Source organism: Xenopus laevis, chromosome 1S (genome assembly GCF_017654675.1).
Source record: "Xenopus laevis strain J_2021 chromosome 1S, Xenopus_laevis_v10.1, whole genome shotgun sequence".
Taxonomy (NCBI): Eukaryota; Metazoa; Chordata; class Amphibia; order Anura; family Pipidae; genus Xenopus; species Xenopus laevis.
Window position 1 is genome coordinate 101,787,371 of NC_054372.1, and position 12,489 is coordinate 101,799,859.

A 12,489-nucleotide genomic window follows, 5' to 3' on the forward strand; every position below is an offset into this window, starting at 1 on the left:
ATATAAGTCAAGGACTTTATTTTTTTTTCTCCCCTCTACAAGCTGCTTTTATAAACCATGCTTCCTCGGTATCTGAGCTGTCACAACAATCACATCATTAAATAGGGAAGATTCTTTTTGTGCTCTTAGAATATTTCGGTTTTTTTTTTTACCTTGTCCTTGCCCCTTTTTGGTAAGCCAGGCTCCCCCCTATCTGCTGGGAATATAGTAACTACTACTAGGTGGTGGAGCTGAGCTTGACACATTGGCATGGGACAGGGTGTATTGAGGGGTGAGGGGCACCCCAATAATAACCCCAACTGTAAGGTGGGCTGGAAGTCACTTGTGGGAATAGTCACCATTTTTATGCTCATTCTGTGCGACCAAAGCAACGGGAAAAGTGAGTATGATATTTGTTCATATATTACATGTGTGCGCAACCCTACTAGGGAGCCTCCATTTAAATAGCCACCTAGTGATAGGGGGGTTGTTTCTCTCCTTCGTTATTATATGGGACATAGAGACGTCTCTTGCCAGCTGTTGTCGGACTACTACACTACACAGCACCCCTTGTTAAAATGCGGCTCTGGTAGTTGTAATACGATAACAGCAGCAAGTTGTATTTCTGTATTTCAATATAGAAATGTTGCCTCTGCTGTTTTAAGTGGGTTATTGGTAGCACTGTCTTATAAAACAGCGGATTTTAGTGTCCCACTCGGTGAAAGGAAGCGCACGGCTAAAATGGAGGCGCGGTGAACTAGGCCTCCTCTGACTTGCTTTCATTTGATATTGTAAACATGTTGGGGGTGGGGTTGAGGCCTGCAACTGGGGCCACCGCCTACTTGGCGGCAGATAATCGAATTAATAGTGACGTCCCATTCATATACTAATGAGAAACCTTAGTAAATTGTCATCTACGCGAAGTGTTATTTTACAACGTGGAAGTGTTGCCAACTCATCCCGCCCATCCTAATCCGGACGCACAGACAATCCACATGGTGAACGGTTAAGCAGCAATTCGTGTGGATGTGCGTGCTGCTACATGATGGCATATGCTTTCCACGCGAGACACGTCCTGCAGGTTAACCCTTCATCATGGGGATTTTATGGTTGTCAGGTCTTGGTAGAATTCCTAAGGAGCCATGCTTAAAGAGAACCTTACTAGGAGAACGTCAACGTGTGTGTTTGTACTAGGAGGAATAATGCCATGAGGTGGAGACCCCACACTTTGCTCCACTGCATTTCCAGAGACTTTAAGGTCATTGTTTTAAACAACATGACCCAAATCACTTATTTTAGAATTTCCTTTGGTTGGAGAACCGCGGTTAACACTGGGCAAAAACACAACAGAATTATGTCTGTTCCTTTTATCAGATAGGGTTGCCACCTTTTTTTTGGAAAAAAAATACTGGCCTTCCTATATATTTATCTTTTTCCTATTAATAACATTGGGATCAACCATCATTTTTACCGGCAAGGACAGTAAAATACCGGCCTGGTGTCAACCCTAGCTATGGCTAGTATGGTTTACTGTTGCCCCCTTTATAGAATATCCTGTTTGAGTCAGCTGCAAAGTGTTGCTGGCAATCATTTTCAGATGTTGGCAGCTATGTATGGTCTGAGCCATATGTCTTCCTTTATTACAAGTAGGGATGCACCGAATCCACTATTTTGGATTCGGCTGGACCCCCGAATCCTTTGCGAAAGATTGGCTGAATACAGAACCGAATCCTAATTTGCATAGGGGTGGGAAGGGGAAAACATTTTTTACTTCCTTGTTTTGTGACAAAAGTCTTTCCATCCCCATCCCTAATTTGCATATGCAAATTCAGATTTGATTTGGCCGAATCCTGCTGAAAAAGGCAGAATCCTGGCCTAATCCCGAACCAAATCCTTTATTCAGTGCATCCCTTATTACAAGGTTATGTATCAGGAAAGTGTTCACTCGGTTATGTTTGCTCCTTTTATGCCATAATCGTGGGTAGGTCAAATACCAGCCAGCAGACTGATGGCCACAGCTCCTAAAATCCCTCAGGCTCAATATATGTTTATATCATGTTCCTCATTTTAGCGGCCAAAGAAAGCTCTCCTGTCTCCCAAAGTAGCCAATCTGGCTCCCTAGCTTTATATAATTGGCTACCTTGCTGCATAAACTTTTGTGTCCCATTGCTGTAAATCGTGTTATGTTTGAATTTCACGGCAAATGAGTACATAATATAAAATATGTATAATACGACTGATCACAACATTGTTACACGTGGCATCAATTCAGGATCCGTAACACAGCTGGTTACTTTGTGTTTACATCATGTAGGTTTCTGCACTGAATTAATCTTTTTTTTTTTTTTAACAATTTTACAACTTATATAAAAAGTCATTAGAACAAAAAAGCTCATATATTGCCATATTTATTATTTTACTTTGAAACAAGATTCTTTGTATTCCAGAAATTGTATTAAGTTTTATTGTAACAACGACCTGTGTAATTGCCATGAATGTCCTGAAATCTGAACATAGAGCTGACTGCTCAAATGTGATAAAGGGATTTTGTCCTATTCATCTAGTTCCTATTGATTTCTATGACTAAACCCATAAATATCCAATTATTCTCCCATAAATATTTGCTGCTCAATATGTCTCCCTGTAATTTCTTTTGTGTGTGTGTATATAAATTCACCATTAATCCCATTAAATATCTCCCAATAATACATCTTATTACACCTTCTCTGCAAGTTTTCCTGCAACAGCCCTCCCTGTACCCATCAAATGTTTTATATACTGTAGCAGTGTCCCAACAGTACTAAAGTTGTATAATTTATATATCTTTGATTGTTACATTTACATTCATTATACCTCACATTACTAAATTGTACAGACCCAATCAGTTGACCCGCAGGTTGATCAGATTACTTTAAAAAAAGATACTTTTTGCACAGGTTTGCCCAGTGACCTAAAACAATTGTTTGTGAGAGGTCACCAGTCAAAATTCTCCCAGAGGAGTTCCACGCATCCATCTTCCAGGGCCTTGGTAAGCTGACTGGGAGTTCAGTATGTTGGCGCATGAGCAGTTTGCGGGTTAGTGACAACTGCGCATTAGCCGAATTGGATGAAAATTGACGATCTCCCATTCAGCTTACCGAGGACCCGGAAGATGGATGCGTGGAACTCATCTGGCAGAATCTGCGCCGAGGGGTTAGTATAAAGTATGGGGCATTTCCCCGTGGGGGGGGGGCAGTTAGCATGGGGGGAGGAGGGAGGAGGGAGGGGGGTCCACCTGGTGTGGGGGGTACGGGTTTTTCTTATACAGGGTTGAATTCGCCTTTAAGGCAGTGCTATGTATAATGCACGAGGAAAGTTAAATACCTTCTGGTTTCAGAATGCATTATGCTGCATGTTTTGCACGTGATAGGCTTTTTGACTCCTTTTAGCCCATCTAACCCTAACCAGGCTAGATCATATAGATGGAAATCCCCTTTGACTTCAACAGGTAGTGAATGAATGCATCATGTGCACAATGTGAGCAGTTGGATTTTATTGATGGTAAACAATTTCATGTCAGCTGAACCCATATCCTAATGTTTGCAATATGAACACGTTCTCTGTTCCATGTCCACATGTAACATTTATCTGAACTTTGTAGAGAGTACTAAGAGCAAAACGTTTTACTTTTAAATCCTCCAAAGGTCATTTAAAAAACCCTTTTATGTACACTTAACCATCCATAGACGCACATACACAGTAAAAATGATGGATAATAGAACATAATCTATGAGAACAATTACTCTTTTGTGTTTTCCTGTTCTAGTATTGTGCTAACTTTGTGCTATGCTTATTCTTTTGTACTGGTTTATATGAAAGCCACTTTTGCTAGTATTCACCTGATAATCTCAAGTATGTTGGCATTTTGGGGCTCAGTGGTGACTGAGATTTAAGTTTTATGCTTTGGACTTTTAATTTACACTCGCCACAGCTCCACAGTTGATGACCTTGTCTGTGGAAATGTTATTTTTCTTGGCAAATATTTTTCAGCGGTGTCATTCTTTCAAGTTAAAATGTAAATAACTGCAAAAATATATGTATGCAGGTTTCCGACAGAGTAACTGCACTGGAATGTTTTTTTTCCTTTCCCCTTCTTTCTCCTCTATTGTATTCATTTTTAGAACAAATATGATACTAAACACCACTGTATACACCACTGCCTCCTGTTGATGAAGTGTTTGACTATTGCAGACTTAACGCAAAACTGAATAAGACACAAACAAATGCTAGTCAGAAAGGCTAGCCAGCTAAATAGCAAGTTACTGAAAGAATTTAATACTCATACAAACATACTTATGTTTTCACTTGACTTTTACTAAGCTAATCAGCTATGTGTGTCTGTGTGTCTGTTATCCAGAATGCGCGGGCCTTGGTGTTTTCCAGATAACGGATCTTTCCATAATTTGGATCTTCATACCTTAGGTCTACTAGAAAATCATGTAAACATTAAATAAACCCAATAGGCTGGTTTTGCTTCCAATAAGGATTAATTATATCTTAGTTTGGATCAAGTACAAGGTGCTGTTTTATTATTGCACAGAAAAAGGAAATCAATTTTAAAAATCTGGTTTATTTGATTGTAATGGAGTCTATGGGAGAAAGCCTTTCTGTAAATCATAACTTTCTGGATAAACATACAAAAGTCTTCCTCACACCATTAACTTTATATAAATGTCTCAAGTGCTACCTGCATAGAAATGTAGTAATAAATATCCGATGTAGACAGGTGCACACTGGGAACATTAAAAATGGTTAAAAAATCATAACATTTATTGGTTCAAGTTTAAAACAGGTCAAATATATATATATATATATATATATATATATATATATATATATATATATATATATATATATATATATATATATATATATATATATATATATATATATATTTATTAATGGAGGGCACTACCAAGTGTTAGTTCAGCAAGCACATCCACAGCAATGACTCGGCACTCCTAGGACATGCTTAAAAAATCCTTTTTATATACATTTATATATATATTAATTTTTCCCTGTAATATTTTGTAGGCTCTGTGTGCAAAAATGTTCTTTCTCACTAATGAAACATTATTGAATAGGGATAATTTTGCCTCCAATAAGGATTAATTAAATCTTAGCTGGGATCAAGTACAAGGTACTGTTTTATTATTACAGAGAAAAAAGAAATAATTTTTAAAAATTGGAATTATTTGATGGGAGATGGCCTTCCCATAATTCGGAGCTTTCTGGATAGCAGAATTAATGATAATTAGGCTTTTCATGTTTGTTTTCTAACTTCAGCAGTGTTTCTCAACCATTTTTTTTATTCAAAATAAGACCGAAGGTCAGACTTATTAACAATAGGATTTTTGAATTCGTTATTTTCTGTGCTGAAATGAAAATTGTTGTCCAGATCTTTTTACAATATGACAGAATGACATTCTAAAAATGAAACTGATATTGGTATCAAGTTTGATAAACATGTCAATTTGTTAAAAAACGTATCAGGAAAATAGCAAAATGCATGTGGAGGCTTATTTATTAAAGTTTGTTTTTATTGGTTTTAGAGTTTTTTCTTTAAACCAAAACTCACAAACCACGATTGTCATTGAATGAAAAAAAATCTGAAAACCTCTTAAAGTCCAAATTGATTAAAAGTGGTCCAATCAGGTCATCACAGCTCCCAAATTCGAAATGTTACTAACAAACATATTCGATTGTTAGTAAATGGGCCCCTTAGTAGTCTCAAATTCAGTATTTGATAATTGAACCCCTTACTTAAACATAGATTTGTAGACAGTACATAGTAGAAGGCAGTTACTAGCAGATTAAGGGGCTGATTCACTAAGCTCGAGTGAAGGATTCGAATGAAAAATACTTCGAATTTCGAAGTATTTTTTTGGTACTTCGACCATCGAATTGGTTAAATTCGTTCGAATTCGAACGAAATCGAACGAATCGAACGAAAAATCGTTCGACTATTCGACCATTCGATAGTCGAAGTACTTGCCCTTTAAAAAAAACTTCGACCCCCTACTTCGGCAGGTAAAACCTACCGAAGTCAATGTTAGCCTATGGGGAAGGTCCCCATAGGTTTGCTAATCTTTTTTTGATCGAAGGATTTTCCTTCGATCGTTGAATTAAAATCGTTCGAATCGTTCGATTCGAACGATTTAATCGTTCGATCGAACGAAAAATCCTTCGATCGTTCGATCGAAGGATTAGCGCTAAATCCTTCGACTTCGATATTCGAAGTCGAAGGATTTCAATTCGAGGGTCGAATTTCGAAGTATTTTTAACTTCGAAATTCGACCCTTAGTGAATCTGCCCCTAGATGTTGAAATATTGTTTTGTAACCATGAATTTGTGAGAAGACCTACACACACACATACATATACATACACGCATCACATATATTTACACACACAAGGCTTTTGCTTCTTTTTATGATTAGTCAGAACACATGTCCTTTCATTTAAGTGCCCATTCTAGTACGTTGATTAGTAAATACAGCTTTAAATCTGTGTATATAATTGCTAATGTGCACCTTGGACACAAGTCATAGAGTTCTCTGGGTCACAAAAGTTAATATGTATTGGAAATTGCCACCTCCTTTTTTCCCCTTTGTCGTTAACCTGTAAATCGCATAAAGTACGTAAAAATTTTTTTAGTAAGAAACCTATCATTTTATTACTATCTGTGAGAAAATTTGGAGTGATTTTCTGGTTAGAAACAGCATCGCAACTGCCTTTCTCAGCAATAATGTTTGTGATATTGGATGAAGAAGTTTCAGATGGACTAAAACTGTGGGGTGTGAGCAAAAAAATGTGTAATCTGCTGAATTATAGGGCATGTAAGCACATGGGGTCCTAATGAACTTTGGTATGTTTGAAGGTATATTCAACATGCAGCAAACATAAGACTTATATTGCTCATTGTGCTTGCTACGGCTTCAAGAAACCCTGCTCCAGCTTGGTGTGTATCTGCTGTTCTGGTTTTTACTCACTTAAACCAATTCCTATTTACATATCAATATTTTAAACTAGCAAAAAAGAAGCACTTACAGAACCCTATAGCTGACTGCTAGATCTGAATCTACAGTTGTGTCCTTTTCTGTTTTTTGCCTGCCCATGTTGTCCTATGAATCATGTGAAGGCATATCACACCATTTCTAACCCAAATAACACAGAAATGAAATGAAATGTTTTGGTCATACCCGATTTTGCAAAGGTAGCATACCCTTGGGCAATCTTATAATTTTATCGAATAACATCCTATGCTGATATTTATTCTATAAGATTTTTGAAATGAAGCATAAATCAGTATATCTATTTTTCTGTAATAATTGTAGTATGCCACATTGTCCATCAGTTGAGTGTAATGCAGAGTGCTTGATGTAGTTGACCCATACTTACAATGAAAGGTTCTGGTGGAAGTAGCGTGCATCAGCATAGCCTGTTGGGGCAAGGTCAAACAGGGTGACTTGATGTCTCTGGGACATCTATTGTGCTACCTGTGGGTGACAACCGAAATACCTTTTGCGCAGTGAAGGCCACCGTGGGTAAAATGGTGAATGGTAATTGCACAAACTTTCTGAGTACTCATGATATCCCATTATGCCATTACCCTTAGGGGCAGATTTATCAATAGTCGAATTGAAAATTTGAATTCGAAAGTAGAATTTTCGAGTCAAAACTGGCAAATTTGACTAGGGAGTCGATTCGAGTTTTTCCAAAAATTCAAATTTGATTTTCGAGATTTATCATACTCTGGCCCTAGAACTAAAACCTGCCGAATTGCTGTTCAAATTGGGAGACGTCCAGGGATCAATTCTGAGTTGTTTGCAGCCTTCCTGATGAATTGAGTTTTTAAAACTTGAATTCGATTACAGTTTTCGCGGCGATCCTATTCACCAAAGTTTAAAAAATTTGATTTCAATAATAACTTTCGATTGGTTGAATTTCGAGTTCATGGGAGTTTTAAAAAACTTGCATGAATTCGAAATGCGACCCTTGATAAATCTGCCCCCTAAAGTATAATGCAGAAATTATGGTGCAAGTTGCAAGAGAACCTTTTTCAGTCTGCTTTTTTTCATGGGGAAAAAAGTTAATCTTTCAGCAAAACAATTATAAGGCAAATTAACCTTGCCGTGACACAAAAACAAATAAATGCCCTACAATGACCTAGCCAAGCTGAACTCCGTCCAATTGAGAATATGTGGCTCTGCTTGAAAATGTAGGTACACAAGAGTCATTCAAATAACTTGAATAACATGGAGCAAATCTGCACATAACTGTATACACCCCCAAAAAGTGTTTTTAATTCAAAGGCAGCTTTACAAAATATGACGCTGTGGAAATCAAATACTTGCGCAAACAGCATATTTGATTTATTTCTTACATTTTTATCTTAACATATTTTTTTTATGTGACATTGTTTTAGTGCTTTGAAAAAAAATACCATAGCACAAAATTTCAGTAGAGGATTTTTGTATTCTGTAAAACGAGAGACTTATCCAAGGGTCGGAATACTTCAGCTAAGCATTGTAACTATATGCCCATGATAGCATATACTGACCTGGCACTTCACTGTGTCATTTCTGATAGAATCATTTGTTATTTTATATGCCTAATGAACCACACTGCTTTTTTTATCTGTGTGAACTCAGCACAGCTATCTGACTTGACTGCTGAGGGGACGTAATATACTGTAGTCTAGGTAAAGGGATGTAACACCAGATAGCAAGCTCAGTGAAAAAGTGCCCATACTTTATTAACACATACAATATATGTTTTTACTTCTAATAAAATCAAGATGTTTGATTCCTTGTTAGAAAGGCAATACACCAATATAAACAGGCTGCATATCAAACTAGTATAATTTGTGCTTCCTATTTCCTTATGCCTGTAACTACAAAGGGTTACATGAGCAAATGAAGGTGTTCTTTATCTGAACTTTTTTTTCAGTCATGCCTGCTATTTGGATTTTTTTTAAGGAGGGGGTCACTACCCAAAAAAACAAGTAAAGTTCAGTACACAGTTTGCAGTCCAAAGTTCTTCTGCACCCAGCTGTCCACAAACAGCCCGGAAATGCAGATTCACTGTATTGTATAGAAGAGAGGACAAAACTAAGCGCTGCATATTAAAAAAAAAAAGATTAACTGCTCATGCTGTGTTTTGGCATTAACGGATTAAGGAGAAGTATCAATTAACACCTTTTGATTTATGACCTCTTGTGGTTTAATGTTTTAGTTCAGGTTGTTAGGAAGTTTGATGCATTTGAAAGGTCGATGAGTTTTATTTTGCCCCAATCCCTTGCAAAAATTCAGATTAGAAATATTTATAGTGCTGAATGGTGTGTTTTAAAGGGATACTGTCATGGGAAAAACATTTTTTTCAAAATAAATCAGTTAATAGTGCTGCTCCAGCAGAATTCTGCACTGAAATCCATTTCTCAAAAGAGCAAACAGATTTTTTTATATTCAATTTTGAAATCTGACATGGGGCTAGACAGATTGTCAATTTCCCAGCTGCCCCAAGTCATGTGACTTGTGCTCTGATAAACTTCAATCACTCTTTACTGCTGTACTGCAAGTTGGAGTGATATCACCCCCTCCCTTTTCCCCCCCAGCAGCCAAACAAAAGAACAATAGGAAGGTAACCAGATAACCACTCCCTAACACAAGATAACAGCTGCCTGGTAGATCTAGAGATCTGAGACACATTTAGTTACATTGAGAAGGAAAAACAGCAGCCTGCCAGAAAGCATTTCTCTCCTAAAGTGCAGGCACAAGTCACATAACCAGGGGCAGCTGGGAAATTGACAAAATGTCTAGCCCCATGTCAGATTTCAAAATAGAATATAAAAAAATCTGTCTGCTCTTTTGAGAAATGGATTTCAGTGCAGAATTCTGCTGGAGTAGCACTATTAACTGATGCGTTTTGAAATAAACATGTTTTCTGACGACAGGATCCCTTTAAATGCAAATACAATCAAAGAAAAAACATAGAGGAAATGAATTTCTGGTACAATTTCTGGTACAAATAAATGCTTCTGGTTTCAAACTGGGAATTGCCCTCCTCGTTTCTCTGATAAGTACACTCTAGTGCTAGGAGGGGCCAACTGTTTAAACAGTTGTTTACTTTTTGGTTCAAAGGAAAGATTCCTTAAATATGCCAGTGTCACTTGGAGGGGCAGACATCTGAAGTATTTCACAGAAGAGGTCAAGCCCTGATAGATTTTAAATATTTAGGGGCATGTTTATGAAAGGATGAAAAAGCAATTATTCTCCACATAAGTGTCCAAAAATACTTCCATACCCCCATATAAATTAGTGGATTAATTTTCTCAGCCACAGAGCAATATGTTTCTTAATATTGTTAATGGGTCAAAATAGCTTATTTTTTTGTCCAATGTTAAAATACTTCTATAATTAAGTTCCTATAGTTTGTTTCTAGATAGTTTCAATTAAGGACCCACTTTGTAGTTTTAGTGCTGAGACTCTAACTTGGGTTGTGACTTAGAAGCCCAGAGGGCATGGTCTGGCATTAAGTGGGCATAACGACTCAAATAAGAATGTTTTGGCATCAAGTGTTTAATGGTGGGTAATCTATAAAAGTATGTTTTTGTGAGATGCTACACCCAATGAATTGTTTAGTTGCACAAAATGCATCAAGGAGTAACTAGTGAGGTTTCTGAAGAACCGCCCTGTAGTATGTGATATTGCATTTATAATTTGAACCTGACCCTAAATTAACCATTTATTAGAGGAACCACTTTGTTGTTATTTGTACTATTTTAGTGTTTTGGTTTCTTATTTAGACAAGTTAGTTTATTACTTTTGTTTCGCTCGTAATTTAGAAAAATAAGGATTTGTTTTTATTAAACCAAAAAAAAACTGGTATGTTAAATTGCACAAGCATTGGATAACAGTTGAAGCAAAATATTAGAGTTGCTGGATAGTAGTATGAGGGCTGGGTGTCTCCTCTTCTACCCTCCATGTTAAAAGCAGGCCAGTAAGAGGATCCATTAAGGTTATGTGTACATGAATCTTGTGTTTGATGTGTGATGAGGTCACAAATCTTTGCAACAGGGAATCTGATATTCATAGGAGAAATTAATAGGGCGACTACTTCTCAGAGCCTTTTTAGGTCTGTGTGTGGCTGTGTATGTTTGCAGATCAGTTAAATATTTATATGTATCTGTTGGTGCTCAAGAAGAGTTTCTTATTTTTTTCAGGTAGATACTGTATTCTGATGCCTGTGCACAATCTAGCTTCATTCAAGTCCAGATTTATATCAGTGGACATTTATTATTTAACCTCTGCTGGTAAAGATGACCTATGTCACTGTCCTTGAGTTACTTTTGAAGTGGCATTAGTTTCTTAATGATATTTGTTGCAAATTCTAAAACTGGCTTAAGAGTTTGCAACAGGAAACACAGTATATGTTAAATAAGCTGTTTTGTAAGTTTAACGAAAATCGAGCACCAAAATTATAACCTCACAATGCCAGCGTTTGTAATATTTCTACCACCAACCGGAATGAAAATGTCTCAAAACTTAACTATAACCCAAGCATCCTCCTGCCAGAGTGACTGGGGACAGCAACTACAGCTCATCAGTTGATATTACTGTTATTGTGTTGTCGTGGTAATGATGAAAGTAATGTTTACAGTCGGTTGTGACTTGCTTCCTTGTTTCTTCCATGGAACTGCTGTACTGAAAGGGTTAATAGGCCACTGCCAAGAAGAAGCAACATCTCATGTAGAGACTAGCTCAAGGGACAAGAGCCCGAAGGTGTAGGGCGAAGAGTAGTATATTTCAGAAAAGAAACTTTAGTAGAATCCCAAAAAACATGTTGTTGTTTTTTTTTTTATCCTAAGCACTTAACTGTTATACTGTCACAATTTTCTGCACTTGTCGCTTCTGAAACATGAAGCAAGCATATAAAAGGGTTGTTCACCTTCCAAACACTTTTTTTTTCAGTTGTTTTCAGATTGTTCACCAGAAACAGACTTTTTTTCAATTGCTTTCCATTTTTTTCTTTTTTACCATTTTCCTTAAGTTTTAAATGTAATGTTCCTCTCTCTGGGGTTTCAGTCTGGCAACTCTGTGATCCAGCAGCATTCTGTACTGTTACAATTTTCTACATTTAGCTGATACATTTCTCTGCAGTATCTGTGGAATATTAGCAACTATTGTATCAATTATATTTCTAACAGCTGCCTTTAATGAAGCTCAGGGATTTTGCTAAGCAGAAACAAATGTATCCACTAAATGTATCAATTTAGAACAGTTAGAGAGTCAGCGACCCCCCCCTCCCAGAGCTGCTTCAGAAGTTGGAAATTTTACTTTACACTTCAATATCAGAAAAACAATCACATGTAGAAAATAGAAAGTAACTGGAAAAAGATTTTATTTTTTGTTGAAGTCTGAAAACAACTAAACTGGAAAAAGTGTTTGAAGGTGAACAACCCCTTTAAGAA

General features: G+C 36.9%; 1 protein-coding gene across 1 annotated transcript in view; it reads left to right on the forward strand.

The window, feature by feature from the left end:
* Positions 1–232: 232 nt before the first annotated feature.
* Positions 233–12,489, forward strand: part of insr.S (insulin receptor S homeolog) — a gene marked incomplete at its 3' end in the record, with an annotated part of 58,999 nt that continues 46,742 nt past the window's right edge. Inside the window, 1 exon segment of the mRNA NM_001127868.1 lies at positions 233–379. Coding sequence (NP_001121340.1) covers positions 250–379 — 130 coding nt within the window.